Here is a 27,077-nt window from a genome sequence, read left to right as displayed (position 1 = left end):
TAGACATAATCGAACTCGCAACTTTGAGAATATGGTCATGTCTTTCTATCAAGAATCAAGGCCAGAATGTAAAATTGAGAGCTTTTTTTTACATCTGGAAAACAGAAGAAAATTGACTGTTTTAATGTGGACGGTTAATGAAGCAATTAATGAAGCGGTTAATGAAGCAATTTAATGAAGCAATTAATCTTACATCTACTAACAGAGGATTCAGAACTATAAATCATATGGTGGCCACATATGAACAGACAAAGAAAGGACTAAGCTATTTTTATCCAAAAAGACAAGTACAAGATGATGGAATTCATACAAAACCACTGAACTTATAAGAACTGATCTGGTCAAGTAAACTTATTCATGATGTTGTATTATATTGGGTTTATGATGTTAAAATGTAAAATGTTGCGGTAAACTTGTTATACAATGCAGTGATTTATATACTTTCTTTGTAATTTAAACTTTTTTCTCAGAAAACTTGACTTTTTTCGAAGTCTCTGTAGGTTCAGAATAGATTCAGATAGGTAGAAAGTAAAAGTATCGAATAAATTTTTATTAGATCAAGTTAAACAAAATCTTATCATGTTTTGAATTTTTTCGAAAAAATTTTCACAAAAATTCCAAGTTCTTACCCAAAAAACTCTTACCATCGACTTACCATATATCAAAAAACTAATTGAAAGCCCTTCATTACACAACCTACTCGTAATTAAACTTTGATATTTAACAATTAGGTAACGGGCGCCGAAATTTTTGCGAAAAAATTAGAATTTTCCATTCAAAAACCAAAAAAATTACGTTTTTCTTTCTCTTACCATCACACTGAAACCTTACCATCGGTATTCCCTATCTTAATACATTGTAGACTCTATACCCAATCGTAATACATAGCTGGCGGACCGGATGCTCTATTCCCTATCTTAATACATGGAGGTCCGCCACCTCTCCCCCCCCCCCTGATCACCTCCAACATCTACTTCTCAAATGACTTTAATTTAGAATCAAAACTAATGGTTGACGGAATTAACCTGCCCACTACTCGCGATCCCAAAACTCTAGGAGTAACGTTGGACAACCAATTGAATTTTAACGAACAACAACAACAACAATAACAGAAAGACTTAAATTCCTTCCATGAAGGTATAAAGAAATGTAATAACAAAATCAAGACGTACAAGTAGAACAATTACATTTAATAAACCAAGAGCACGAGTTTTGCATTGAGTATTCATTCGCTGTGATATTGAATAGAAATGTTTTAATGTTTCTCCTGAAGGTAGCGGGACTATCATAAATGTCGATTCCAAGACTAGGATGGGCGAGAAAATGATTCGCAAGTTTCACCACACGATTAAAGAAGGACTCCCCAGCTCGTCGTTTCCCATTGCGTCGGATCTCAAACATAACTGTATCGGAGGATCGGTGGCCGGTCATTTCCGGTGCATAAGAGACAAAGTGGAACAAATCAAAATCTAATTTGTCGTTGAGAAGTTTGTTGAAAAAGGTGAGATCATTGAGTTGGTGGATGAGAGAAATAGGCAACATATTTGTCACACGGAGTAGAATGTTGTAAGGAGCTGTGTAGTTGCGTGTACTCCATCTGAGCGCTCTACATTGTAGCGCTTCTAGCTTGCGGATACTGGTAAGGTCTGGGAACCAGGTTTGAGAAGCATAAAGAATAACTGAGAGAACACATGACTTATACAGTTGGAGTTTGGTAGTGGTAGGGCAGGTAATTGGGATGTTTTTTTTTCAACATGAACAAACTCCTGTTGGCTGAAGATAACTTTTTTCAATATGCGGTCTCCACGACAGGTCATCGGCCACCCATACACCAATGTCTTTGATGCAGGAGACGGTCGATATCTGATGATTTCCAATTGTGAGTTGATATGTGTCGTCAGTTTTTCCGAATAACATCGTTTTAGACTTGTCAGGGTGAAAAGTCATTGAGTTCTCGATAGGATAGAACACTGCACTAAGACCTGTGAGAAACTACAAAAAAGGAATAATATACTCAAAAAACTTACCGGCACTATTTGGGTTGAGCCAAAATACACTCAGCGTAATTTACAAGGTCGTAAGAAGGAGTGTTCTGAACAACGCAGCTCCAATTTGGATCCCCACACTTAGCTACACCAACTGTCAACGTTTACAAATAAAGCAAAACAACGCCTTAAGAACAACTACGGGATGCCTAAGAATGAGTGACATAACACATTTGCATGATATAACTAAAATTCTACCGATTAAAAACACAAGGAAAAGTTTTCTAAACAGTTTCTGACCACCACACTGTTAACTACAAAGTTTTTAATCGGAACATTAGAACAACCCTCGAACGTAAGTTCAAACCTGACATTGAACATTTGCTAAACGAAAACCGGGACAACATCCCAAAGCTTGAATATTTTAACGGGATCAAAAACCTTCACACAAAAGAAGTAAAAAACTTTCTTAATGATAAGTCTAAGCTACTTGGTATAATACGTCCAACTTCATCCCCAAATGAAAGCAAACTTGACCGCAAAACTCGATGCACACTGTCACAGCTGCGATCCGGATACTCAACTCACCTCACCAGCAACAACCACAGACTTAACAACAATATACCCGATGTCTGCCTAAGTTGCTACATAGGACCACACGCCACCGAGCATCTGTTTAACTGCCGGGTACATCCAACTTCATTTATCATCGAGAGATTATGGGAGAATCCCAGGGAAGCTGCCAAACATCTGCAGCTTATCGCATAACCCCACGTAACGGGAAATTTTCTCGGTCCTACCCACTAACTAAAAACTGCCCGATTGAACCGGGCATGGTGTTTCACTCGGTTCTCCGCACGCCGAAAAACTTGGCCCCTAGAACGGGTTTCAATACCACACCGAAACCTCCATCTTGAGTGTGCTATACAGAGGGAAGGTGCCGACACCAGCGCAGAGACACTGTCACTAGAAAACCTGGTTCCCCTTCTACGTCGGTTTTGCCGCTAGAGACCCTGGTGGAGCTGCAGTGATAACTTGAACGATACGAAACCAACATGACCAGACAGGAACGAAATTTCCCTAACTCTGTGTCTCTCTCTCTATCTCTCAAACATAAACAAACTCTCTAATTCAATCAGAAGCTCGAAGCTGAGATCGATGTAGCTATAACAACAACAACAGTTGATGCTGCACAGGTGAAACCATGCACGATTATAGCAAAAATCAAGGACATAAACTGAACTTGCTTTACGACTGTCATGACGTTTACCGAATCATAACTCTTAAGAGGATGCAAAACTTTGTTCCTCTTCCTCGTCATTTTTTAAACTGTGAATGCACCAAGTTAGATCCACAGATACAAGTATGCTTAGGTCTTTCAAAATTTAAGATTGTCTTAAGTTTTCCCCGATGAATTTGAAGTTCGCATTTTGTCCTCTGAGTTTTACGCCAGAACATTTATCAAGTACTAATTCCATTTTATTAGATGACCTTCATCTTTCTATTGCATTAAGATCATCCTGTACTTGCCATTAACTTATTCGAATAGCTAAAATTTTCAAACTGTCGGCAAAGATGTAGGGTTTTGAAAAAAAGTAGACACCAGATAAATCGTTTATGAAGACACGTAACAAAAGCGGTACAAAAGACAGTATAAAACACGCTGAAAAAATCAGTTAAAAACTCAATGATTCTAAAATTGGCTCATTATCTATTGCTTCGAAAATTCGTTTCACGAACGTAAATACATTGGTTTTAAGAGATCGATTGTCTTTTAACGAAATTATGATTACTTTTTGTTAAAGTTCTGCAGAAGGGATTAAAAAGTGTTATGTATATGCATTTCTCTAAAATTTCAGAATCTATATTTAAGGGGACCTGTATTTTTCTACCATCCTTCTTTCTGACTGATTGCTGCTATTTTCCAAACATCAGGGGTTTTGCGTAGTCGCTTAATATTCTTCAACATTGAATGCACAAGATGGTATATATTTCTGGATGTTTTATATTTCAACCTGGTGGTATATCATTTGGGCCTTATGCTTTTTTGACATTCAGTGAGCTCAAAATGCTTAGAATAGTGTTCTTGTCAAACTCGGTTTTCTGATAATAAAATCTTCTATGCTGAACGAAACTTGAAGAGAAAACTGAACAGAAAGTTTCATTCAACATATCAACTTATTCGTTTAAGAGCGTACTTGGTTAACCTTCTTTTATCAATACTTTCGGTAGGCTAGCTGCTAGGTACTTGTACATTTCATCACTCATTTTATTTATGTTGGTGTAGCATACGGCTTTAAAGGGATTACCTTAGAAAAATTCCTTAATGGCTTCATAATCAGCATTACAAAATCTCTGACTTAATGCATCGTTGGTTTGGCTTGATTTACTGTTAATTCTATGGATAGGGGAGATGGATAGCTTCACGGTGTGACCAGTCGAAAAGAACAGCTTCTTGATTGAAATGGATAGCTTCATGGTGTACACAGGTTAGATCGCGACGCCAGGTGCAAACATGCTCAGTTCCGATCAAGATACTCTCCCCTGTTTAAAAATTACTGAAGTAGATTAGACTATAAAATCATTAATGTCTGTGGAATCTGTAATGGCTCCAATGTTGTCAATCACCTACTTAACCTTTCAGGCAGACCGACAGATTCAGATGTCCTCAGTTACTAGACTGGCCCGCTTCAGCTCACATAGCACAGTGGCGCGGGAGAGCTAAACCTTCTAAAAAAATAGCATGCCGGAGGATGCTGACCTCACAACAGCACAACAAAATGAGAGACACATTTAGATGAAGTCCCAGTGTCAAAATGACGTTCAAGTAACCCTCATATGTGATATGCCCAAATATCCCATCGGGGGGCAACGACATTGGATTATGAACGAGACGAAGCTACAATCAAACAAACCCCGCTGCCTTTACAGGAGAAGAGGCCACAACAACAACAATGGGCAATCACGGCTACCCTGATATACCAATGTATCTGAAACTCTAATTCATAACTTTATCACAACAATTGGGCTGGGCTAAAGTGGTTTAAGAACGAAACTTTTGAGAAATAGCATTTGGAAAAAAAAATCAAACTACCAACCTGTTTCGACACTTGAAACTGTTGAAGTGAAAATAGGATCCGGCAAGTCAAATAAAAAACACTTCAATAGATTTGCCACCTCGTGGATATCTTTGACCGTGACAAGTGATCCTGGCTTGACTCTGAAGTGGTCATACTGATCTTTGAGAATATCAACTTTGTTCTTAGGAACTTCGTTCTTGTAGATTCCTGGCATGTCCAGTCCATTTCGTTCCACTGCATCTATGCAATCACGCACAATCTGGGGTAAGGCAATACCGTCACTCAGCCGCGTTTTATCCGTGACAAGGGATAGAGAAAATCCAAATACACCAATCAGCGATCCTGAGAAACAACCGAATGCTATGAATCAAAATTTTGAATCAGCACTTGAAGTTCCATCAGTTGAAGCTATATTTTTCATGGAGCTCAACAGCCGGATGCATGTCATGCTAAACTCATACAAATGAGATGATTTTCGTACCTTCATCATTCTTCGAACTTTTTCTTTTGTGAAACAGTTTCTCCTTCTTCTTGGTTTCTTTAGTTCCATGTTTGGAAAAGTTTCTAAAGAGCTTGTTTTTCTTTTTCAATGCTTTCGCTCTAAACATTGAAAATCACACTATTTAAAAAATTCTAATCATAACAAATGACTTCAATCATTCCTTACTTTTCATCGAGCCCATCTTCATCAGTAGATTCAGTTGCTATTTGGTTAACAGAGCCAGGCACAAAAGATGTGCCTAAGCTAGGATACGGCAGAGATTTTGATATATTATTTTTCGTTTTCAGTATACCAAGAGTTGGCGGACTTCTCGTACTGCTTGACTGATCGGACAACTCATTTGAGAAAAAGCCTTCTCTTTCATCAGAATCACTATCTTCAAGCATGCCTGATGCCTCATTACCAACTTTTACATTAACAAACTGAAAATTAAAAACCGTTGCAATGTAAATACTTCAAACTGTTCGTTTTTAAATTCCTCGTTTATAAATTTTTCAAGAGCTGTGGAATTGACACTTAGCTGAAAAACTAATGAGTACAGGCAAAAAATCTGCTGGCATTGGCTGCTTTTCAGACAAGAAAACAAAAGAAGTTATAGAAAACGAAAATGTAAACGTTTCTAATTTACACGATGTACTTGAGTCTTTCTTGCTTTGAACTTTGATTTGATTATAAATTAGTTGGTTGCACGTGTTTGGTAATTCAGTTTTGCATTTTTTTTCAATTTTGTATTTGCTGAGTTTTGGTTTTCAATTTCTTTCCCGGAGTTTTCCTGATTGCATGTGAAAAGTTGAAGTAATCTAAGATGGCTGTCGATTGTCAAATTGGCATATAACACTCGGCCTCATTTTGCAGTTGCAAAACAAATAAGGAAAAAAGGGATGGGCTATGGTTGTCGGCGCAAGGCTGCTTTGGGGGTGAGGCTCTCATTGTCGTGAATCTTCGTTTGCTGTTTGATTGCAATAATCCGGACTAACAGGTGCTAGTCTAATGGCTGGTATTGACGCAATTTTGTCTGCTATTTTGACGAAGTAAACGCGGATCTGGTCATCATCGGTTTGTTTGTTTCCTGTGATCCGTCCAATTGGCCATTGTCCTCGTGGCGTCATATCTTGAAGAATCCAGACAATTTCTCCTATTTTGATATGCGGCCTCTTCTTTGTCTATACCTCTGCTGACCCATCGAAATGCGATCACGACGGGGTGGAAAAGAGTGGGTAGAGTATCCAGAGACAACACTAGAGCGAGGGAGTCAATACTGGAGGAAGACCTGGCGAAGAATGTAAGCCTGAGTCTTCACAATTCCTTCTGTTTGAACCGGGAGTCGAAGGTGAGGTGAAGAGCTTGCCAAATCAGGCGAAGAGATTGCAAGAGCAAAGGGAGTGGATGCGATCCTATGAACAGCTGAAGGCTTGGGAGGAGATTGTGATCAGCTCTGTGTGACATTCGACCAGAATGGCTAAAATGCAATTTATGCAGGATTCGAATTTTGAGCAGTAAGCCTTCCGAGTTGATGATTTCGAAGGATTAGCGACGTTATTGGAACGTTTAGCCAAACGGTGAGGGCTAGAATATTCTAGTATTTTAAATTTTCAAAAATTCGAATGATGACGTCACGTTTCTGAGAAATGCTGAAACGGCCATTTTAACAAAAAAGCGAGTAAAAAACAGAACAACTTTTATCTGCGCTTGCGAACAGTACGAAAATCGAGATTGGAAAACGACAACGAACTACAGAATAGCAGAGAACGTTCCAAGTTGCAACTATTGTACTGCTACAATAGTTGCAAGGCCGTTGCCAACAACGGTGAAGGGTGAGGACCAGCCTTCCGGATTGGTGTGAAATTGAACTTGAGGAGCTTGATTCACTGGATTCAAGAATCCGGAAGGGTTTCGGGACTGGAACTTTTAGCCTTTTATATAAACTTTTAGCTTCTTGTCATGTCCTGAATTGAGTTTAATTAATAACTGGATTCATTTTGATAAGGATGAGAAGCTAGGAGTTGGGGGAAAGGGTTGATCCATCTTCGATGGAGATGATGATTTTTATCTACTGAACAAAAACAATAGTAATATGATAAGTAGTAGCCCTGTTTTTAGGAGTGACCTCGTGGTCTGGGGATACTGAGACCCAGCCATGAGCTCACTATCTTTGCATGTAATTCAGTTAATTTGAGCGTTCTGGTCGAAGCCGGAGAACAGTAACGTTTTTGTCGACCCGATGTAAGAAAGACCACCGAAAAGTACTGGCTTGGTAGAGACGGTGAAAAACATGCAAAGCTCTGTTTAGACGCTGGCCAGTCGTCTTAAGACTTAGTTTTGTTATCCGTCGATATGTATCTTCCGGGCGAATGTTACATGTATGTTTTTATGGCGCTCCTGGGTGTTATTCTTTCATAACATCATGACCGGCGGAACCGTTAACGAGCACTCCGCGCCGAGCGGATGCTCACATTAACGCCCTTAATAGGCCTAAACTGCCGGGGCGGAAGGGTAGTTCGGAACGCGGAAGCCTTCCGGATTACCGTGAATAGTTTTTTAACCTAGTTAAGACCGAAAATTCATGAACCAGGAAGGGTGGGGGGAATCGCGAACCCCTCGTCCCCTGAGTGGTTTGTGACCAAAAACATTTAAAGATATAAGTAAAACCAAACAAAAAGTAGTATAGTACCCAAGAAAAACAAAAAACATAAAAAATTACCGAAAAAACCAAAAACAGTAAAAAAAAAAGTAGAAAATCAGTAGAAATCATCCCCCCAGACAAGATGTGATTCAACCCCCCCGTTTGTTGTTGATAGATATATTGTTGTTACAGGCATTTATATCAGTCAGGATCGTTACGATCAATTTTGAGGCCCGTTTGTGAGGCTTGTACTGTAGGGTTATTTGAGCATTTAAGCACGTTAATGATAAATTGCGCTCAATCCGGAAGGGTCAGCTGATTTGCGCTCAATTCGGAAGGGTCTTGGGTGAAGACCGATCCGGCAAGCAGTTCAAGGAGCAACAAGAAGGGGCTCAACGACAACAACAATCGACTGTTGGGTATCGTTAACAAGTTTTGTATCCCTTTTGGTACAAAAAGTAAGATAGTAATCTGTGGGGGGCTCGACAGTGCTGCACTGTAGTGACCCTTCACCGAACTGCGAATATCCGAGTTAAGCACCTTAATTCGGATATTAAACAGACCCGGAGGGGTATAGTATTACTAATATTATTATTCATATAGCCTATATTAATAGTCATATATCGTTTTTCAGTGAAAAACAACGAAAACAGACCGGTTTTTAGGGTCAAAATAGCGATATTTTGATCCCCCCACAAGTCGCGATTTTTGAGATATCGATATTTTTTGAAACGGAAAAAAGCGGTAAGTTAGTGTGTTACATCGTAACTGCACTACTGTAATAAGTAGAACCGGTTAACTTTAGTTCGGAAGTGGTTGGAACTAGTTTGGTACCAAAAACCAAATTTTCCCAATTTTTGATAGTAAGAAACACTAAAAATTTAGAAAATTTTTTGAAATTTTTGAGGTAGGACAGTAAAAATAGTTGTTCGGACAACGTCCACTAGTGAATCTATAATTCTTAAAATCCGCTACCCAAAAGCCTTCCGGGTTGCAGAGAAATCGAACATAACGTGTTTGATTTGGTGGATTCATCAATCCGGAGGGGTCCAGGTAGCATAGTTTTTCGCAAAATTTTTCTACAATAGCGTTTTAGATTGGGTCTTTTGCATTGAACTAGAAGAGTATAGGCCTTCTGAGCTCGGATCAATAATTTTTAGGTCGAAAGGACCAGATTTGCGGAAAAAGTTAGGCGGAACCTATAAGAGAGAAAATTTTTTGAGTTCGGAAAAAAGACGTTTTGGTTAATAACTTTGGAACTACTGATCATATCGAGTTGATCTTGGTACCAATAGATCAGAAATTAGCTGAGCTTACTAAAAGGATCAGAAATTTTTCGGAAAAGCGAGCGAGAAAATTTTTTGAGATTGTTTTTAGCAAATTACACAAATCCGGAGGGGTACACCCTTCACGTTTTATAAATTTTTCTGAAAAACCCTTATACCCCTACCAAAAGTTGATAGCGATTGAACTAGGTAACTTAGGACAGTTCTAGACAAAAAGGGAAGGCTGAAGGCACAAGACAACCATAATAGAGTCGAAGTTAGGCAAGTGATAAGACCCTTCACCGTTAGTGTGAATTGTCAAATAAGTGCCTTAACTTCAATCCGGAGGGGTCTAGGAAAGGACCCTATACCCTTCCCAGTTAATTCAAACAGCATAAAAGCAACGCAGAACGTATCCGGAGGGGTATAAGCTGAAATTAAGAAAACTACGAAAAGCTACTTTGACAGAGCTAAGGGCTCCCAATCCGGAGGGGTCGAAAATTTTCAAAGTCAGAGGGGTCCGAATCCGGAGGGGTCTTATAGTTGCTAATTCGGAGGGGTCCAAATCCGGAGGGGTCTACTATTAACTAACTCGGAGGGGTCCCAATCCGGAGGGGTCCACATTCTGACAGTCCGGAAGGGTCATAATTGTGCCAATCCGGAGGGGTATCATTTTATTAAGGACTTAGGTAAACGAAAGAAAGACTAAAAAGCGAGAGGTATTAGGTTATTAATACACAGGCTAGGTATCAGTGACTGCACTGGTAACTTGCCTTTCAAAAAGAACCAGACTAATACAAAACAGGTCCGAACTCGGATATTCGCGACACTAAGTCTAAATTAAAAAGAGCGTGACTCATTGGTGTGGATTGAAACATAATACGTTGTTGGGAAAAGTGACTGCCCTGAGGATTTTAGTAGGTCTAGCTCGGGCAGTCCGAAGGCAGATAGGTAACACAATACTCGGTGGGTGCAATAGACGCCCACTTGAGCGAATAACTGCCTTCAAAGTTTTGTCTGTTTGGTGCAGCACCAAGCAGGGAAAGCTTTTTCTTTAAAAGACAGGTTCGACTATTGTACTGCGACCGACTAAGAGTACAAGACACATACGTTTTTTTATATATACATTCAGATTGTGTCAATATATATTTTTTGTTTTTTGATTTTAAATCAACCTAAACTGTGCTTGATTGGGTAGTGAGTACACTATCTTTTAAAATTGACTGATAACATCATATTGTGCTAGTTTCCAGATCTTTGGACCGATAATCGGTTAGTGTGAATAAATTTTATACAAACTGTACTCTGACAACATACAGGGATTCGTGGTCACTATTTAATAGAATCTGGTGAAATTTATTGTGTTGTGTCATTATTATTTTTAATAAAACTATAAGGTCTCTAGCAATTGAGTCAAGAGTAGGCATAGGAAAGTGACAAATAGAGAATGAGCTTAGACAAGTCAAGGATACCAAAACGAGGTAATAGCTCTAGGAAATTCATACCTGAAAAGTAAAGAAAAACGATGACCGATCCTTTTGTGGATTGGATCAAGCGAACCCGGTCCGATAAAGAGGGGACGGTTTCAGGCAGAATGGTTGAAACGAGAAGTCAAAAGACCTCAGAAGAGCGAAGAGAACTGTTAGAAGTGGAGGTCAATACGGACCATACCATGAACGACAACCAGGGAGTAAATGGACTGGAAGGGAGAGGCAGAAGGCTGGCGAGTGAATCTACTCCGGTAGAACAAGGCCATGATTTTGCCACTTCCACCGGGACGTTGGATCGAGAGGAGATGTCGGAACTGTCCGACATCTCAACTGAAGTAACGGCAACTAGAAGATCTCCGACAGACAACACTATGATGGCAAGCGGAACTGGGAAACAAACAACCTCATCATCGTTCTCAGAAAGAATGAAGAACACCTTCGGAAACATCTTTCCATTCAGCATGGGAGGAGGAGCAGGAAACGATGGTGAGTCCCAGGAGGAAGAGGATGAAGAGGAGCAAGGGGACTTTGGATCTCAAGTCAGCCTCAATAGTTCGATCCAGGAGAGTGAGGCACACGTCGGAAGAGAGACTGGAACCATGGACAAATTTGGTGTAGTGACAACGATAAGTAAGGAGGCAAACACACCGGGCCAGTCAAAGGACTTCGCGATTAGGACAAGTTCGGAGCCACAACCTGAAGAGAGTAGAACCAGAGGGCTCGGCAATGCGTTAATGGATCCTGAAATAAATAATGAAAAGACGTTGAAGCACAGAGTCAAGGCCCGGATCTCGACAAGCACGAAGTTACCTGGCTCCGACAGGGTTACACCGCCACTAGTGACGCCACTCGTGGATAACGGGGCAGCACTAGAAGAAGCCTTAAACAACATAGTGGGCAGTTTAGGAGAACAAAATGAACAGATGTCGATAAGGATGAGTGAACTAGAAAGAGCAGTTCACATTGAAAGAGAAAGTCTGCGGGAAGAAATAAACCGCAACAGACAAGAAGTTGACAGAAGCGAAAAACGCTTGAAAGAAAGAACGGACGAACATATGACGAGGAACTTGTCGCGAATGACAAGAGAGGCGGAACAGAGGGAGTTACGCTTAAGAGCCGACATGGAGAAGTTAAGAATTCAGCAAGAGCAGTCTCTTGGGTCTCTTGACACAAAGATAGACGCGATGATGGAGAGGCGAACGCAGGCTATCATGGATAGGTTGGACGGGCTACTAAGCAGCAAGAGTGGACCAAAAGAAGGAGAGCCGAACTCGGGAGGTCCCAGCAGGGAACCGAGGGTGAACTTCAATGAACATCAAAGGAGGAAGACAAATGGATCCACTAGAGGCAGGGGCAGTTCATCAGGCTATGCCACAAGGGGTAATACAGCATGGGGCCCGAACAGTAGAGCAAGTTCAACGGGGAACAGACAAACCTCGAACGAACGACCAACGCAAAGCACACATGCGACCGGGAGAAGCGATTCTGGCAACATGGGGCATACAAGCCCGAGGAGGAGTCACATGGGCCAAGCGGGAAACGCTCATGGTGATTCGGATTGCAGGGATGCACCGCACACAGAGCCTTCGACAAGGTCTGAGGACACTCAGGCGGGACACTCAAGGGATGCTACGGCAATGGCCACAGCATTTGAACCCCTGAACAGGTCTTTGGAGACATTCCTGACGCGGTTATCTGGAACCAATGAACGCAGTGAAAAGTCCAGAAGAGTCTTTAAGAAGCCAAGATGCTACAAGGACGAATCTGATGGCTGTATTGATACCTGGATAGAGGTAATGAAGCTGCATTTCGAGGAAGAGGACTTGTCGGAGAGACAGGAATGCAGCGCGCTCACCAGCAACTTAGAAGGGACAGCCCTGAACTGTGTCATGGCTAAGAAACAGTATCAACGTGACACTGCTGAGAAAATCTTCGAAATCTTGTTAAACCGTTTCGGATCAGGGGTGCAGGGGCACCAGGCGATGATGCGCTTCGAGAAACGGAGGCAACGAGAAGATGAAACAATAGACAAGTTTCTCGATGATTTGGAAATGCTGAGAAGACGCAGCCAACCGGATGAGTCAAACCGAAGGATGAACCTGGCCGTAGCCTCAAAATTCATCGATGGTGTGAAAAATGATGAACTTCGTACGATGCTAGCAACGCATTACACACCACTATCAACTAATGCGCCAACACCGGAGGAGTTGAGACTCAAATCAAAAGAGTATCTTTTGTTGAAACCTCCTTCGAGATCTGGATATTACAAGAACAATTATGGCAATTTTAACAACGGACCAGCTAACCAAGGGAATAATTGGTACAAACCGAGGGATGATATGGACAAGAGACCTTCTTGTGCTAATTGCAGTTCAACAGACCATCATGTGTCAGCATGCCCAGCTTACAAACAAGGCATGAAAGCAATAGGCTTTAGCCTCGAGGACGAAGATGCGTCAGAGTTGGATCATGAGGATTTCATGAGAGGAGTAATTGCGAAATTTGGCCCGAGGTGTTTCTTTTGTAACTTGGAAGGTCATTTTAAATCAGATTGTCCGCAATTCTGGGATGCAGTGGCAGACATCAAGCATCCAAGGCATGAGGAAGCTCTGTCAGGAGTGAAAGCCAGCAAGGCTCGCCTGTTGAGCGAAGCAGAGGCACGCAGGAAGGACAAACCTCAAGAGCTGGCGGCAAAGAAAATGCAAGCAGTAACAGAAGAAGCACGTGAACCGGAACCAGCAACTGCGGCCGATGACTTCAAGATCGATTATAAGGCAGCCGCAAAGGATGCTCTAAATAGAGTACAGCAGGAATTAGTGACGAAAGAGATCGAACAAAAAGTGAAACTTGAACTGGAAAATGAAAAGCTTCAGGAGCAACTGAATACCTTCGAGGCAACGGAGTTCGAAGAGACGAAAACACCAAGCAGTTTAGATATGAAACTTAAAGTGATCTCCGGTAAGAGGTTCGGCATGGCGCCGCAGGGAAAGAAGATACAGTCGATAATCTCAGTGGCTGGACACCAGGTAATAAGAAATTTGAGTGAACCATCAGAGTTCACTTTAATGCATTTGGACACATATGCAGATTATCTGAGGCAGGTGGAGCCACGCACTGAGTCGAGAGCTGTGCGAGCACTACTAACGACGGGTGGCCCTCGCATGAAGAAACTTCATGGACGCTACTTGGAGGTCTATGGGCCGTATCAAATAATGCTGAACGTGGATGGAATCAGCATCTACACCAGGACTTACATAACAACAGATGATGACCAAATGGGGCAGATCTATTTGGGTGAAGAGGAACTCAAAGTCCGCAGGATAGGCCATGACGCCATGATGGAACAAGACGCGGTACATATTGGATATGAAGCAGATGTGACAGCACACCTGCTTGACACCAACGGAACAAAAATCGGAGTCACAGGGCTTCTGGACACAGGCGCGGTGGTGAGTGTGATGCCGATAAAAACCTGGGAGAGAATGGGCTTCACGCGGGAAGATCTGATTCCTACGAATCTCCGACTAGCCGCTGCAAATCGAGGAGCTATCTACGTAGCCGGAAGAACACCGGTGACGGTCCTTCACATGGGAGGACGGAACCTTTGGATGAGCTTCCTGGTGGTAGAGAATCTGGACGACGCCGACCAATTCATCTTGGGCAGAGATTTTGTCAGGAACTTTGACGTGATGATTGACTTGAACAACGGTCTAATACGGATTAGAAACCCGGACCGAAAGTATGTTAAGAGACCAATTAATAGGATAATAACAGACGAGAATAAGGTACCAGTTTTTTTGGATAGAAAAGTAAAATTACAACCAGGACAAGCTGTAGTAGCGATTTTTAGAATGAGAAATTTAAATTCGTTAAGTGATAGTAAACAGGTTTGCTTAGTACCGAATCCAAATAGTCAGAGTTCGGTGATTTTAGGCCGGAGCTTCTCGGTAACGCGAAACGGACTGTGTGTCAGTGTGTTGTTGAACACACTGGACACCACGGTTTCAATCCAGCGTGGAAAGAAGCTTGGTTACGCATTGCCGATGAGGACCGACTATGAAGAGACACAAAACTTGAAGAAATATAGTGTGAAAGACTGTCCTTATCATGCCAATAAAGATAAAATTTTAAAGAGGATTGATGAATTAAAATCTATTCGTAAATTGTTTTCAATGAAATCCGAAACGGACGACGGCTTATCAAGCTGCTCGAATTTTCCGGAACGCCCCTCGTCATATGAACTAGATTCTGACAAACCGGTTTTGCCAGAAATAGAACATTTAAAAGGAAAAATAGGTGAGGGAGATTTTGAAAAATTGCGGGACCTCCTAGATCGGAACGCCGAAGTATTTTCAAAACATAAGGCGGACATCGGTTGCTGTAATTTCGTCGAACACGAAATCGAACTAGAAGAGGGCGCCGTTCCCCATAGGGAAGGCGCAAGGCGAATGACGCCACATAAATCGGAAGCGTGCCGAGCGGAAATAGAAATGTTGCTTGAATACGACATGATAGAACCCTCGAAATCACCATGGGCTTGCGGAGTAGTAATGGCGAAAAAGAAAGGGGGGCAGCTTAGATTTTGTTGCGACTTTCGTTACTTGAACGCGGTAACGATTAAAGATGCGTACCCGATACCGCGAATAGACGAGAGCCTATCCAAACTTGGTGATGCAAAGTTCTTCACCACATTGGACTTGGGTTCTGCCTTCTGGCAGGTTCCTCTGCGAAAGAAGGACAGGGAGAAAACCGGATTCGCGTGCGAATTGGGGTTGTACCAGTGGAAGAGGATGCCCTTCGGCTTGTGCAATGCAACAGCAACCTTTCAAAGGCTGATGGCTCAGGCTTTGACAGGAGTGACCAAAAAGTACGGGAATCTCTTGATGTGCCACGTGGATGACGTAGTCATAGCGACACCGACCCTGGAGGATCACATTGACCGGCTCGATGAGGTCTTCGGATGTATGAAAAGAGCAGGCTTGAAATGCAAACCATCGAAATGTGAAATCCTTAGGGATTCGATCAAGTACCTGGGAAGAATGGTGGACCGGCATGGTGTGAGGCCAGATCCAGAAGCAGTAGAGGCTGTTCTGACATGGAAAGCTCCTAGAACGGACACACAGCTCATGAGCTTCCTAGGGTTTGCCAATTACTACCGAGAATTCATAAAAGGATACGCGGACAAGGTGTACCCGATGCAGAAGCTGATGCGCAACAAAGGGAAAAAGTTCGAATGGAACGATGAGGCACAAGTTGCTTTCGAGAACATAAAGCGGGAACTGTGCGAAGCGCCAGTGCTGGGCATGCCTACAGAAAAGGGCATGTATGTTCTTGACACAGACGCATCGGTGGTGGCCATCTCAGGAATATTGCATCAAGAGCAAGAATGGAACGGAAGAACAGTTCTCCGTCCCATTGCATACGGCAGCAAAGTCTTGAGTGACACAGAGATGAAATATGGCGCACCAAAAGCAGAAATGTTTGCAGTAGTTACCTTCGTGGAGAAGTACGGTGCATACTTGGGGAGCGCTCCCTTCAAGTTACGCGTGGACAACAGAGCGTTATCCTGGTTGAAGACCTACTCGATGGATCAGAGTTATATTGGTAGATGGATAGTAAGACTGGATGGCTACCATATGATAATCGAACACAGGATGCGTGATAAACATCAGAATGCTGACAGTCTCAGCAAGAAAACTGAGTTCTATGAAAGATTGGAACAGAAGCAGGCCAATCAGGCGGAAGTAAAGGAGGGATTCTCGTTTCTGGACAAAGAAACTTATGAAGCGCTTCCCTTAACGAGATGGTTGGATAAGTCTGGACATCCAATTCCGGGGCATCCTGAGTTACCTGTAGAGAAAGCAGCCGAGATAAAGATCTTGTCAAGGGAGGACCCGGTCCCCTTGGATTTGTTGCTGCGCTCGAACCTGGTCCAGCAAGAACTCTCTCGCATAAATATAAACAGCCTCTCATTATTGGATAAAACGGTGCAAGTCACACCACAAGTGATGCGGATACTGGGTGGATTGTTAGAAAGAGAAGTGACCAGAGATGAACCCGAGTGGACAGCAGCAGTGGCATCGCTAACAGTCAGTGAGAAAGTGAAGATCATGCCGTCCAGACAACAGCACGAAGAGAACAAGAGGGATTGTAGGACAATAGTTCAGCAACTAGTATCCTCAATACCCCAGGAGATTTTAACCAGTACTTCTTACGGACAGAAAGGACGGGAGAGCGGCAAGCAAAAGAAAACTGTCACCTTTGTAGACCGGGAAAAAGAGGGTGAAGAGGTAGAACAAAATCTGCTGCAAGACTATTTGTCCGGGGAGAAGGATAAGGAGAAAAACCAGCGATCACAAGATCAACACCCGGGACAAGGAAATTTGTCCGGGGAGTCCGAGATAGACGAGAAAATTCCTGATGAGAAACAGGACCTAGAGAACAAAGTTTTGTCCGGGGAGTTCAGATGGATGCGAAGGAAATACGGACATGATCTGGAGGAGCGTGCAGTCTCCAGCACAACACCTTCGACGGATGATAAGTCAGAAAGCTCGAGAATGAACACCTATTCAGACAGGGATTCGACCTCGGGATCAGAACTGTCAGAACTGGCGATACACACGCTACTAGTGGAAACTCGGGCGAGAAACCTGGACAGAGAGGTGTACCAGGATCCTGACAGTGATCGCTACCTAATACCAAGCGAAAGAGTCTTTGACAACGCAGCGGATGACTTAGAAACGATAGCGGTATCGAAACGTTCGATAAGCCTGTTGCCGCAGAAAGAGGTAGTCAGGACTGATCTTCAGCCGTTTCAACAAGAAACACAACCGTTGGCGAAGATTTGGTGCGTTAAGATGGAAGAAGACACACATCAGCCCAACGAGCTGAACAGTCAGATGAGAGTCATGAAGACGTACTTGAAGGCGAGATACAGACTCTCGGACCTTCTAAGGGCGCAGAGAAATGATCGCATGACAAGCAACCTAAAAAGGTGGATAGAAAACGGTGCACCTGACAAAGGTGATCTGGAAGAAGACAGCTATAGGATCCTGAGACAATACTTCATGCAGAAGGAGGGGAGATTATATCTGAACAAGGACGGGATCGTGGCTTGCAGGAGAAGAGAAGAAGACAAGGTCTTATACAAATATAACGCGATAGTGTTGCCGCAACTCTATCAGACAGAACTATTATTCAGGTCGCATGATCAGATGGGCCATCAAGGGATCGACAAAGTGTATCAGAGGATCCTGAAGCGCTTTGAGTGGCCTGGGATGAAAAAGGCATGCGAGAAATGGGTGACAGCATGTCTGTCATGCCAACAGGTCAAGGATCCTAGGAAGTTGCGATTTCCTTTACAATCAATTGAGTCGTCTGAATTCAACGAGGTGGTGCAGATAGATCACCAGAAGATATGCATGACAGACAGCGGTTACAACCAAGTCTTGGTCATGATAGATCACTTCACGAAGTATGCAGAGGCCGTGCCCTGCATAACTGCCTCGGCGGAAGAGACATGCGACCACCTGATCAATACGTGGATAGCAAGACACGGATGTCCAATGACGTTTCAATCGGACAATGGAACGGCTTTCGTAGGCGAGCTTACGAAAGAGCTTATGAGACGGTCACAAGTCGCTCAGGCTCACTCCACGACATACCACCCTCAGACGAATGGCTTAGTGGAAAGACAGAATAGGACGTTAGTGTCGATGCTGAGGGTATATTGTTCCAGGTACATGACCGATTGGGACAGATACCTTCCACAGGTGATGGGAGCTTATAATAGCACGCAACACTCCACCACTGGAGTCAGTCCACACATGATGCTGACGGGACACGAGAAGTCTTTACCCTTGACATTCTTCTACCCAGAGTATGAGGGAAAGAAAACATCCCCACAGGTCTACGTGAGGGATGTGATCAGACGCCAACAGGAGTTGAACGACTTGTGTAGACGAAACACTCAGCAGGCACAGGCAAGGCAGAGGAAACGATTCGACAAGAAAGCAGCTGGTGCAAAGGCTTACTCGGTGGGAGACTACGTATGGGTATTTCAGAACGTTATACCACCGAAAGGGACAAAAAAGCTTCTGAAGAAGTGGAGGGGACCCTTCATGATTACAGAGGTGCACCAAGAGGGACGCTTTTATAGACTGAGTACTGGCCGAGCCACCCACTACGAGAACATCAAGCCACACAATCCATCGACAGAAGACTGGTGTATACCTGCAGACATGGAAGAAGGGGATTATCTAATGATGGATCCTGCTTGTGAGGTCAATGAAAAAGGCACCAGGGAGAAGAACGATGGAAACGAAGTCGTAGAGGAATGTACGGATACACCATTGGACCTGGATCCAAACGAACAGATCGAAGCGGACGATGAAACCTTGCCCTACGCAGAGGAAGATTGGCAGGATTCCGAACAGACAGAGGTTCCCAAGAACATGGAACCAGATCTTCCGTTCACGATGCAGACTCGTCGGAAAGACGGGACGAGACTAAGAAAGAAATACAATCCTTACGGTGACGACTTTGTAGTGGATAGGATAGATCTAAAGAAAATAGTGGAGGAAGTAGTGGGTTTAGAGGAAATAACAGTGTCACAGGACATTGACATAGTCGATGATCACAACGATGAGTGGGTTGACGACTGGTCGAAACCCGAGGTGGAGTTCGACGATGAGCAACAGCAGTCAAATGAACAAGACCTGACGAACCTGCGTGTCTTAGAGTGGCTGAACGAAATGACATCAGACCCTGAAAAGACCAGCGTTACGATTCAAGACGTAGATCGCGAAAGCGCGAAATACATTAAGACCGAACGAGATGATCCTTCCTGGGCTGCCCAGGAAGGACAACTTCTCATTCCAGCTTCTAATCTTGACTTAAAACCCGGTATGCGATCGACGGGGACGCCGATGGATATTTTTGTCCGGGGAGTGGGGGTAGGACTTACCCACACTGAAAACTTGATAATAAAAAAATTGAGAATAGCAAGAGAAACAGGAAACTTAGAAGCAGAAACAGGTGAAGAACCTAAGAAACCTGACATAGGCAGGGTAGTTGAGTCATATTTTAATTTACCAAATGAATATTCTAGTAACATAATACTAACAGACAGTGATTTCATACTCACAAACAGAACATGTGCGGTAGCTATCACCGCAGACATGAGTTTTAGGACGGCGCTAGCGGCAGATTTTAAGAGGGAATATAAAAACGTGGAATTCCTTTGGAAGCAAAGACCAGGGATAGGGGGCGTAGCAGCCTTACCCCCGGCGGTGTCGCAGATAACGGGAAAGCACTTGTGCTTCTTGGTAACGAGGGCGACGGAGAAGCAGCACGTGGACCCAGAAAACCTAGTCTTGTCTTTGACGAGGCTGAGGGACTTCCTTGTGGAAATGGACGTGAAGGAGCTCTCGCTTCCAGTGTACGATCCAAATAGAGGAAGACTGCATCCTCGTGAATTGTACGCGCTTGTACACGTGATATTCTCTGATACGAACATACAAGTATATCTACATAAGAAATATTACTTAAGTATAGGCTGAGTGATGTGCGAGAGGGTGTTAGGCCAAAGACTAAGTTGTGTGTAATATGTGAGAGGTGCGTTATGTTATGTTATGTGTTAGGTTATTAAGATCATGGGTAAGTAGGGGTTAGTGACCATGAACAACTAAATGACGATCTTGGGAATAGATCCAAAGTTTGGACTGTCCAATCTTAGGTCGAATTCCAAAATTTTAGAAACCAATTGATTTTAATAAATTTTAGGATAAATATCTTTTTATCTGAACTGTCTTTAAGCAAATTTTAACGATGTATGTTAAGGTGAAATTGACAGGTGTGACATTCGTGATTTCTTTTCTAGATCCTGATTGATCATTTAATTGCTCACTTGAGTCAAAACTTGAAATCGAAATCAAATCAAACTTGGAAAGAACAGTATGGACAATTTCAACCTGGATGAATTGATGGACCTGGCAGAGGCATATGTAGGACCGATGGTAGATGCGATCTATCGTCGGCTGATCGAACGAGACTTCGCTCTGGAGGACCCAGAGGTGGTCATGTTGCTGACCGCCCTGATTAACATCTTGGGGCACGACAACCGTGGGGACCGCCCCACGGAAGTCCTGTTGATGGCAGCATATGGAGAAAGAGGAGTACTAGACCGCCCGAACATGAGAGTGATGAGGTGGAGAAACGGGGCTCTCTCAGGGAGTGACTTGGCGAATGAGCCTGGGTTGGGAAGTTCTAGGACTTACCAACCAGGTGAGATGCCAATGCCCTCCAAGCCCAAACCTGGGCTGACGAGAATGCATCGGGAGATGAACAGCGAGGCGACCTCGTCTGGTTCACCACTGAGAGCAGCTGTGCCACCAAAAGGGGCGAAAGTAACACAGAAGGTTCAGACGAACCAAACCATACAAGATCTGGACGAGATGAACGATCAGTTGAGAAGTACGAAGAAGGAGTTAGACGATATGACGAAGACCATGCTGGCGATGGAGGAAGACCGGGACATGTGGAGAAAGTTGTTTGAAGACTGCAACAAAAAGCAGGGTCAAGAGATCGAACGCTTAAGGCAGGAATACAAAGAGCGATCGGAGCAGGTGGCGTTGACGACGTCCATTGAGAAAATGATACCTGCAAGGGATATTCCTCGTGGGCAGTCCCCGATGGAGCTCTTGACACCTCGAGAAATGAGTCAAACAACGGAGACACGGCTTCCAGCAGAGACGAACCGAGTAACAATCCCGGATCCTAGTGACACCTTGGGTGATCCCGTCGTAGAACAGACAGTGAGAAAACTGATAGAGACCGCTGGACGATTGGTCGCTAACAAGAATGCACCAGGTTCCGGGGTGACTGCACCCTATGGAACGATTGACGATACGGGCAGAGTACAACTCTCCCAGACAGTAATCAGACAAGGGATGAGTAACGTGACACCACTCATGGGGAACTCGAGAATCCCAGAGAGGAAAGTAAGGAAGATGCCAGCGAAGAAAGTGTCTCGTGTAATAGACGTGCAGAAGAATAATCAATTGAAGTATAGTTTCACGGGAGTTCCGGAGACAGATCCGAGAGCCTGCTTCAATCGAGCTACCTGGAGCCCGGCTGTGAACCTGCAGCAACCACCACTCGGGACATCTCACCTGATATTGGGAGACAGCTTAGTCAGAGTGCTGTCGAATTTGAGGACCTCATGGGTCACCACGGTGATGGCCTTTGGAGGCGCGACGATTGCCCAATTATATCGCATGGTGGAGCTGATGAATCCAGGGAAGATACCCAATGTGATGATCTTAGTTGGGACGAATGACATCTCCAGAGGATCAGATGAGCAGGAAGCACTGTGGGAAGCAATGATGGTGTGTTTGTTTACTACTCTCTGGCAGAAGTTCAGTTGCGCGGTACTGACCGTTTGCACGGTGCCAATGAACACAAGAAGCCTGACAGTATCAGGAAGAAGGCACAACGAGGGAGTCATGAGATGGAACAACATCTTGAGAAACCTAGCAAATCGAAACGCCGGAAGAATGATCCTCATGGACATTGAACATGAATTGAGAGCCATGGATCAAGCCAGACTGACCACAGATGGCATCCACTTCGACAGTGTCGAAGGACAAGCTTGGTTGAATCGAGTCTTCCAAGAACGGTTGGATGAGCTGGAAGCAGAACTCTTTGACACAGGAGTGCTGAAGGAAGAGGGAACGGTGAGTGATACGGTGATCACCACCTTTGTGCCTCCTAACCTGGAAACACGCTTGGGTACGGTCCCAGCCGCCATAAATTACCGGCAACAAAGCTCCAGTGAACCAGGTCGAAGAACAGACGTACAAGATCGGTTGGGAGAAGCACCGATGAGGAGGACAATCCATCCTAGGAAAAGGATAGGACCTGTCAACCAACCAATCGAGGAAGTAGCAGGCACATCCAGATCGGACACTAGATCGGAGACGACGAGTACCAGTCGAGAGGAGAGACCGAGCAGAGGCTCATTGATGTGGTCGCGATCCATACCGTCTCCTTGGCATATATACAAAGAAGAACTAATGAAGCTGGACCTACAGAGAGTGAGCTTCATCGAAGATGCAAGGAGGATGCTGAATGGAGCGACGCTATCCGTCAGCAGATTGTACTCGATAACCGGCGTAGACTGGTTGATAGCCGCTAGCATAAATTTCAGCTCCACGACGGCCTTGAGATTTGCCGACTTGGAGGGACTGCCCTCCAACAACACAATAGGACCTGTGAATGCAAGACCGTTGCAAGATGTGAGATTGAACCATGATGAGAGGAATCGTGAAGAAAGGCCAGGAAGATTCCTGACGGCGAGAGCGCCGATTGGACAACACGTGAAGATATTTAGGCAATTGACGACACCACCTGGTCATGTGAAGGAGAGAGTGTACCCAAAACTAGTGAACCAAGATGGTGATGCCCAGAGATATGGCGGATTGACAGCGATAAAGAAAGATGAGACCATCTTCGCCGCCTACGACAAAGCAGAGATGAGAAAGGCCAAAATCATGGTAGTAGCGAATTCAGAGTTCGTGTACACCTCTAAGTCTTTGTTTTGGCCGGACGTCATAATGCTGGCCGCAGTTGACCTAGACCTATTGCAATCAGTGTCATTGGCTATAGGGGTACAAAGGCAGACAGAAATGAACCCGATAACGATTGTGTTTGCTGGCATCAATGACCATCTACACAGTAGAGGTTTTCTGAGCAGGCTCAGAGATCCTGCAACAGCAGAAAACGCAGTATGGCCAGCGATAAAAGACATCCTGGAGTCAATGGGTGAAGTGGTAGACGCGACAAAGGAGGGATCATTCAACAAAGTGACATTGAGAGTAGTATTTGCGTTGTCTCCGGGATATGCATATCTCCCGGATGGACTGAAATTTGTGTATGCAATGGTAGCCTTACTTTCGGAGGGAAAATTTGATGTGATCATATCAGCCCCGAATCGCATGATAGAAATGGAGAACCTGAGGCCACTTAAGGCTGAACTGCCTGCAGTATGGTCAGATATCTCAAACGCGATGAGAGGGTTCAAGGACCACGCGCTACACATGTTGGTGTTGGACGAGGTGCTGGGGTTGGAACTGTCCAACTTCAGTCGGCAACTCAAACTGAAACCAGGAATAGATGACGACCATCGAGTGATCACGGCGATGTCCAACGACTTGTGGTTCCGAGCAATGGAAGTGGCGAGTGAAGACACGAGAAGAAAGAATTCACTGGAGACAAGAGCTCATCTGGAAGCGATGGTGCTGAGAACCAAGCCGGAAGCAAACCAGTGGCTACACCTGAATCCGAGAGTAGCGGCATTGGGTGCAGATGCTTTTCAGCAAGGCCCAGTAATGATCACTAAGATACACGCCTACTTGTTGAAGGAGGTGCACCTGGCGGAAAATAACGGAGAAAAGACAGCTGAGTTCGTGAACAGAATGTGTCAGATTACTCTGGAAACCTTCTGGACCCAGGAAGTGAAAGGACAGGAGGGATTTGAAAGGACAGACAGCATGCTAGAAGGGTTGGGAGCCGGATGGACCGCGTCCTTCTTGGCAAAAGTCTACCCGAAAGCCTCGCACTACTTGATAAAGGAATTCCTCCAAGCGGTAGTGAAAGTATCGATAGTGGAATTAATAGCCATGTTCGTGACATTTGGAGCGGAGAATTTCGTGAAAGGACCGGTGATACTGCTTACGGATGGAATACAGAACCTGCGACTAGATGGACTTCTGACATTGATCGCAATAACCCACGGAAACTTGGGAGGACTGATGAAACTGGCACGTTGTCCAGAGCAGATGAAAGAGAGAGTGAGGAATCTGGATATGAAGAAATCCACAGACTCGTGGAACAAAATAAGAGACCTGAGACACACTCTTATCCAGTATCTCTTGCAGCAAAATCACTTTGGAACCGGAGAAGACGAGACAATTGAAAGAGAGGAAGATGTTAGACGACATGTTGGAGGCATGCCGCTGTTAACAGATTTGAGCTTAGCTATGAGAATCGATCCCTTGGCGCTGATCAGAGGAGTCACGGAGTTCGTGACAGTGATCTATGGACCAGCAGTCACCTTTGCGTTCCCTGACGTTAAAGTGGAAGCATATAGGAGGTCGGTGTTGCACCTGAACCTCATATCGGCAGTGGACGGTAGTACACTGAACTGGTGTGAGCAGCACGCATTGCGAGAGCTCATGAGTGAAGATCTGTTATTTGCGAAAATATCGGAGCCAGAGATGACAGTCATCAATTTTGATGATCACTTCTGTGACCGCATGGGAGAAGTAGAAAGAGGGCACATCGAGGTGTTTCCAAAGCTTTGGAATCTGAGGCCCTATGACAAAACGAATGGTGAAATGACCAGAGTGCCTCGTCTCACAGCAGCGTATCACAAGGTGAGAGAAGAGACGAAGGACTGGGGCGATTACAAGAAGCTACCCGAAGCAATCCCTGAATTCCCTCTGATAAGAAGGATGTTGCTCGGAGCAGTCTCCGTAGTACAAACTCCTAGGTTGAGAGCATTCGAAACCAATGAAAGGAGAGTAGGGAATTTCTCGGCGACGATGGATCCATACTTCGTGGGGAGAAATGCCGCCGTGTTACAGTACACACGATTTGCGTACACGGATCAAGCGACGAGAAGGCGAATAAGCAACGCTGCTACTCCCAAGCCTGAAGGATTTGATGAGGAATGGAGGGGACTAGGCTTAGCTCCAATGAGGATGAGAGGCAGGACTGAATTGCCTGAAGCCTCAGTAATCCTGACCAGTGTGAGAAAAGAGATGAAAGCTGCGGGAGTATTGCAGACGAGAATTTTCCTAGCACCCTTCGGCTGCGAAGAAATCAAAGTGGTCCATAGAGAAGAGGAAGATAAATCAGCCGGTACATTGCTCATACCGAGATTCCAGGAAGAAGCTGACAATGACAAACAAGGACCATCGAACTCGAATAGGGACAAGTCAGAAGGAGATGACGGACAGGGTGGACACCGTCAGACTGAAGAACCCATGCAACAAGATCAAGCTGGTGGGGAGGACGACAGGGCATCGACAGGAGGAACATCCAGCCTGGATTTCAATATCTTCAGTGATCTTGAGAATAATGCAGACACGTTGGAAACGACTGAGCCAGCGGATGAAGGCATCTCGACACTGGAACCTCCGTCAGCCTTTGAGGAGATGAAACGGAATTTGCCGGAGAGCAGCTCTCCTGGCAATACAAGAAATAACGATCAGAGAATCCTCATGGAATCACCTCGGAGGAGAAGAATAGAGGCCTCAGCCAGAGTACCTTTCTTGGGAACGCTACCCGAAGAAGAATGGGAAGTACATCACCGAGACCACGAGAGTAGGACGGGATGTAAGCTGGACAGAGTGGCGTTCATGGAAGAAGTCTGGACTGTGATTCAGAGCTATGGGACCCAGTCCATTCTCAAAACAGGTCTCAATCAACCCTTGATGAGAGAAGTACTTGACAAGCTTGATGAGTGTGAAGGGAGACTGAGTGAGTTATTGATCGACTCAGCCACTGATGAGAGTGAAGCGAATTCTCCCATCAAGATGACACCGCAGGACAATGAAGGAGAGGTGGTGTACCTGTCAAGGACCAGGAGAGGAACGATGCGATCGAAAATGGTGATTGATAAAATCAATGCGATGAAAATGAAGTTAGGCAGCAGAGTGATGCCGAGGAGGATTGGAAAGACGAAAGTGGATTCGGAAATATCGATGAAAGCTGGTAACTCAGCGAAAAGAAAACGAGTCGAGGAAGTCATGGATTTGGGGCAAGGTGATTATCAATTGTCTGGCACAGATAGAATATTAACTGATATAGCGATGGTGCCACCCATTCTCATGGCGGGGATAAAGTCAACCGGTTATAAATCCAAAAGGAGTGACCGCACTCTGACTGGAGCAACTTTAGAAATGGAAATACTCAGTCAATGTGGAGAGAGTAAAATGAGGGACTTCAAACCATCTCCCATGAATCATGGAAACGGGAGTGTTGCAGGACAACTGACACCAGTGGAATACAACCGACTAACAGTGTCGGAGACAGTGTCGATAGATGAACCCACCGGTGGATACATGGA

General features: G+C 44.3%; 2 protein-coding genes across 4 annotated transcripts in view; one reads left to right on the top strand and one right to left on the bottom strand.

Moving 5' to 3' along the window:
* Nucleotides 1–6,014, bottom strand: part of LOC134843877 (ralA-binding protein 1-like) — a 37,169-nt gene extending 31,155 nt beyond the window's left edge. For all 3 annotated transcript variants that reach the window (XM_063860194.1, XM_063860192.1, XM_063860193.1), the window contains exons 1-3: nt 5,733–6,014; nt 5,547–5,665; nt 5,084–5,407 (exon numbers count right to left, since the gene is read on the bottom strand). In XM_063860194.1, coding sequence (XP_063716264.1) covers nt 5,084–5,407; nt 5,547–5,665; nt 5,733–5,953 — 664 coding nt within the window. In that variant the 5' untranslated portion in view covers nt 5,954–6,014. The remainder of the gene's footprint in view (nt 1–5,083; nt 5,408–5,546; nt 5,666–5,732) is intronic.
* Nucleotides 1–27,077, top strand: part of LOC134843863 (diphosphoinositol polyphosphate phosphohydrolase 1-like) — a 296,926-nt gene that overhangs the window by 182,778 nt on the left and 87,071 nt on the right. The window lies entirely within an intron of this gene.

Source organism: Symsagittifera roscoffensis, chromosome 4 (genome assembly GCF_963678635.1).
Source record: "Symsagittifera roscoffensis chromosome 4, txSymRosc1.1, whole genome shotgun sequence".
Lineage (NCBI taxonomy): Eukaryota > Metazoa > Xenacoelomorpha > Acoela > Convolutidae > Symsagittifera > Symsagittifera roscoffensis.
This window is presented reverse-complemented; position numbering and strand designations above follow the sequence as displayed.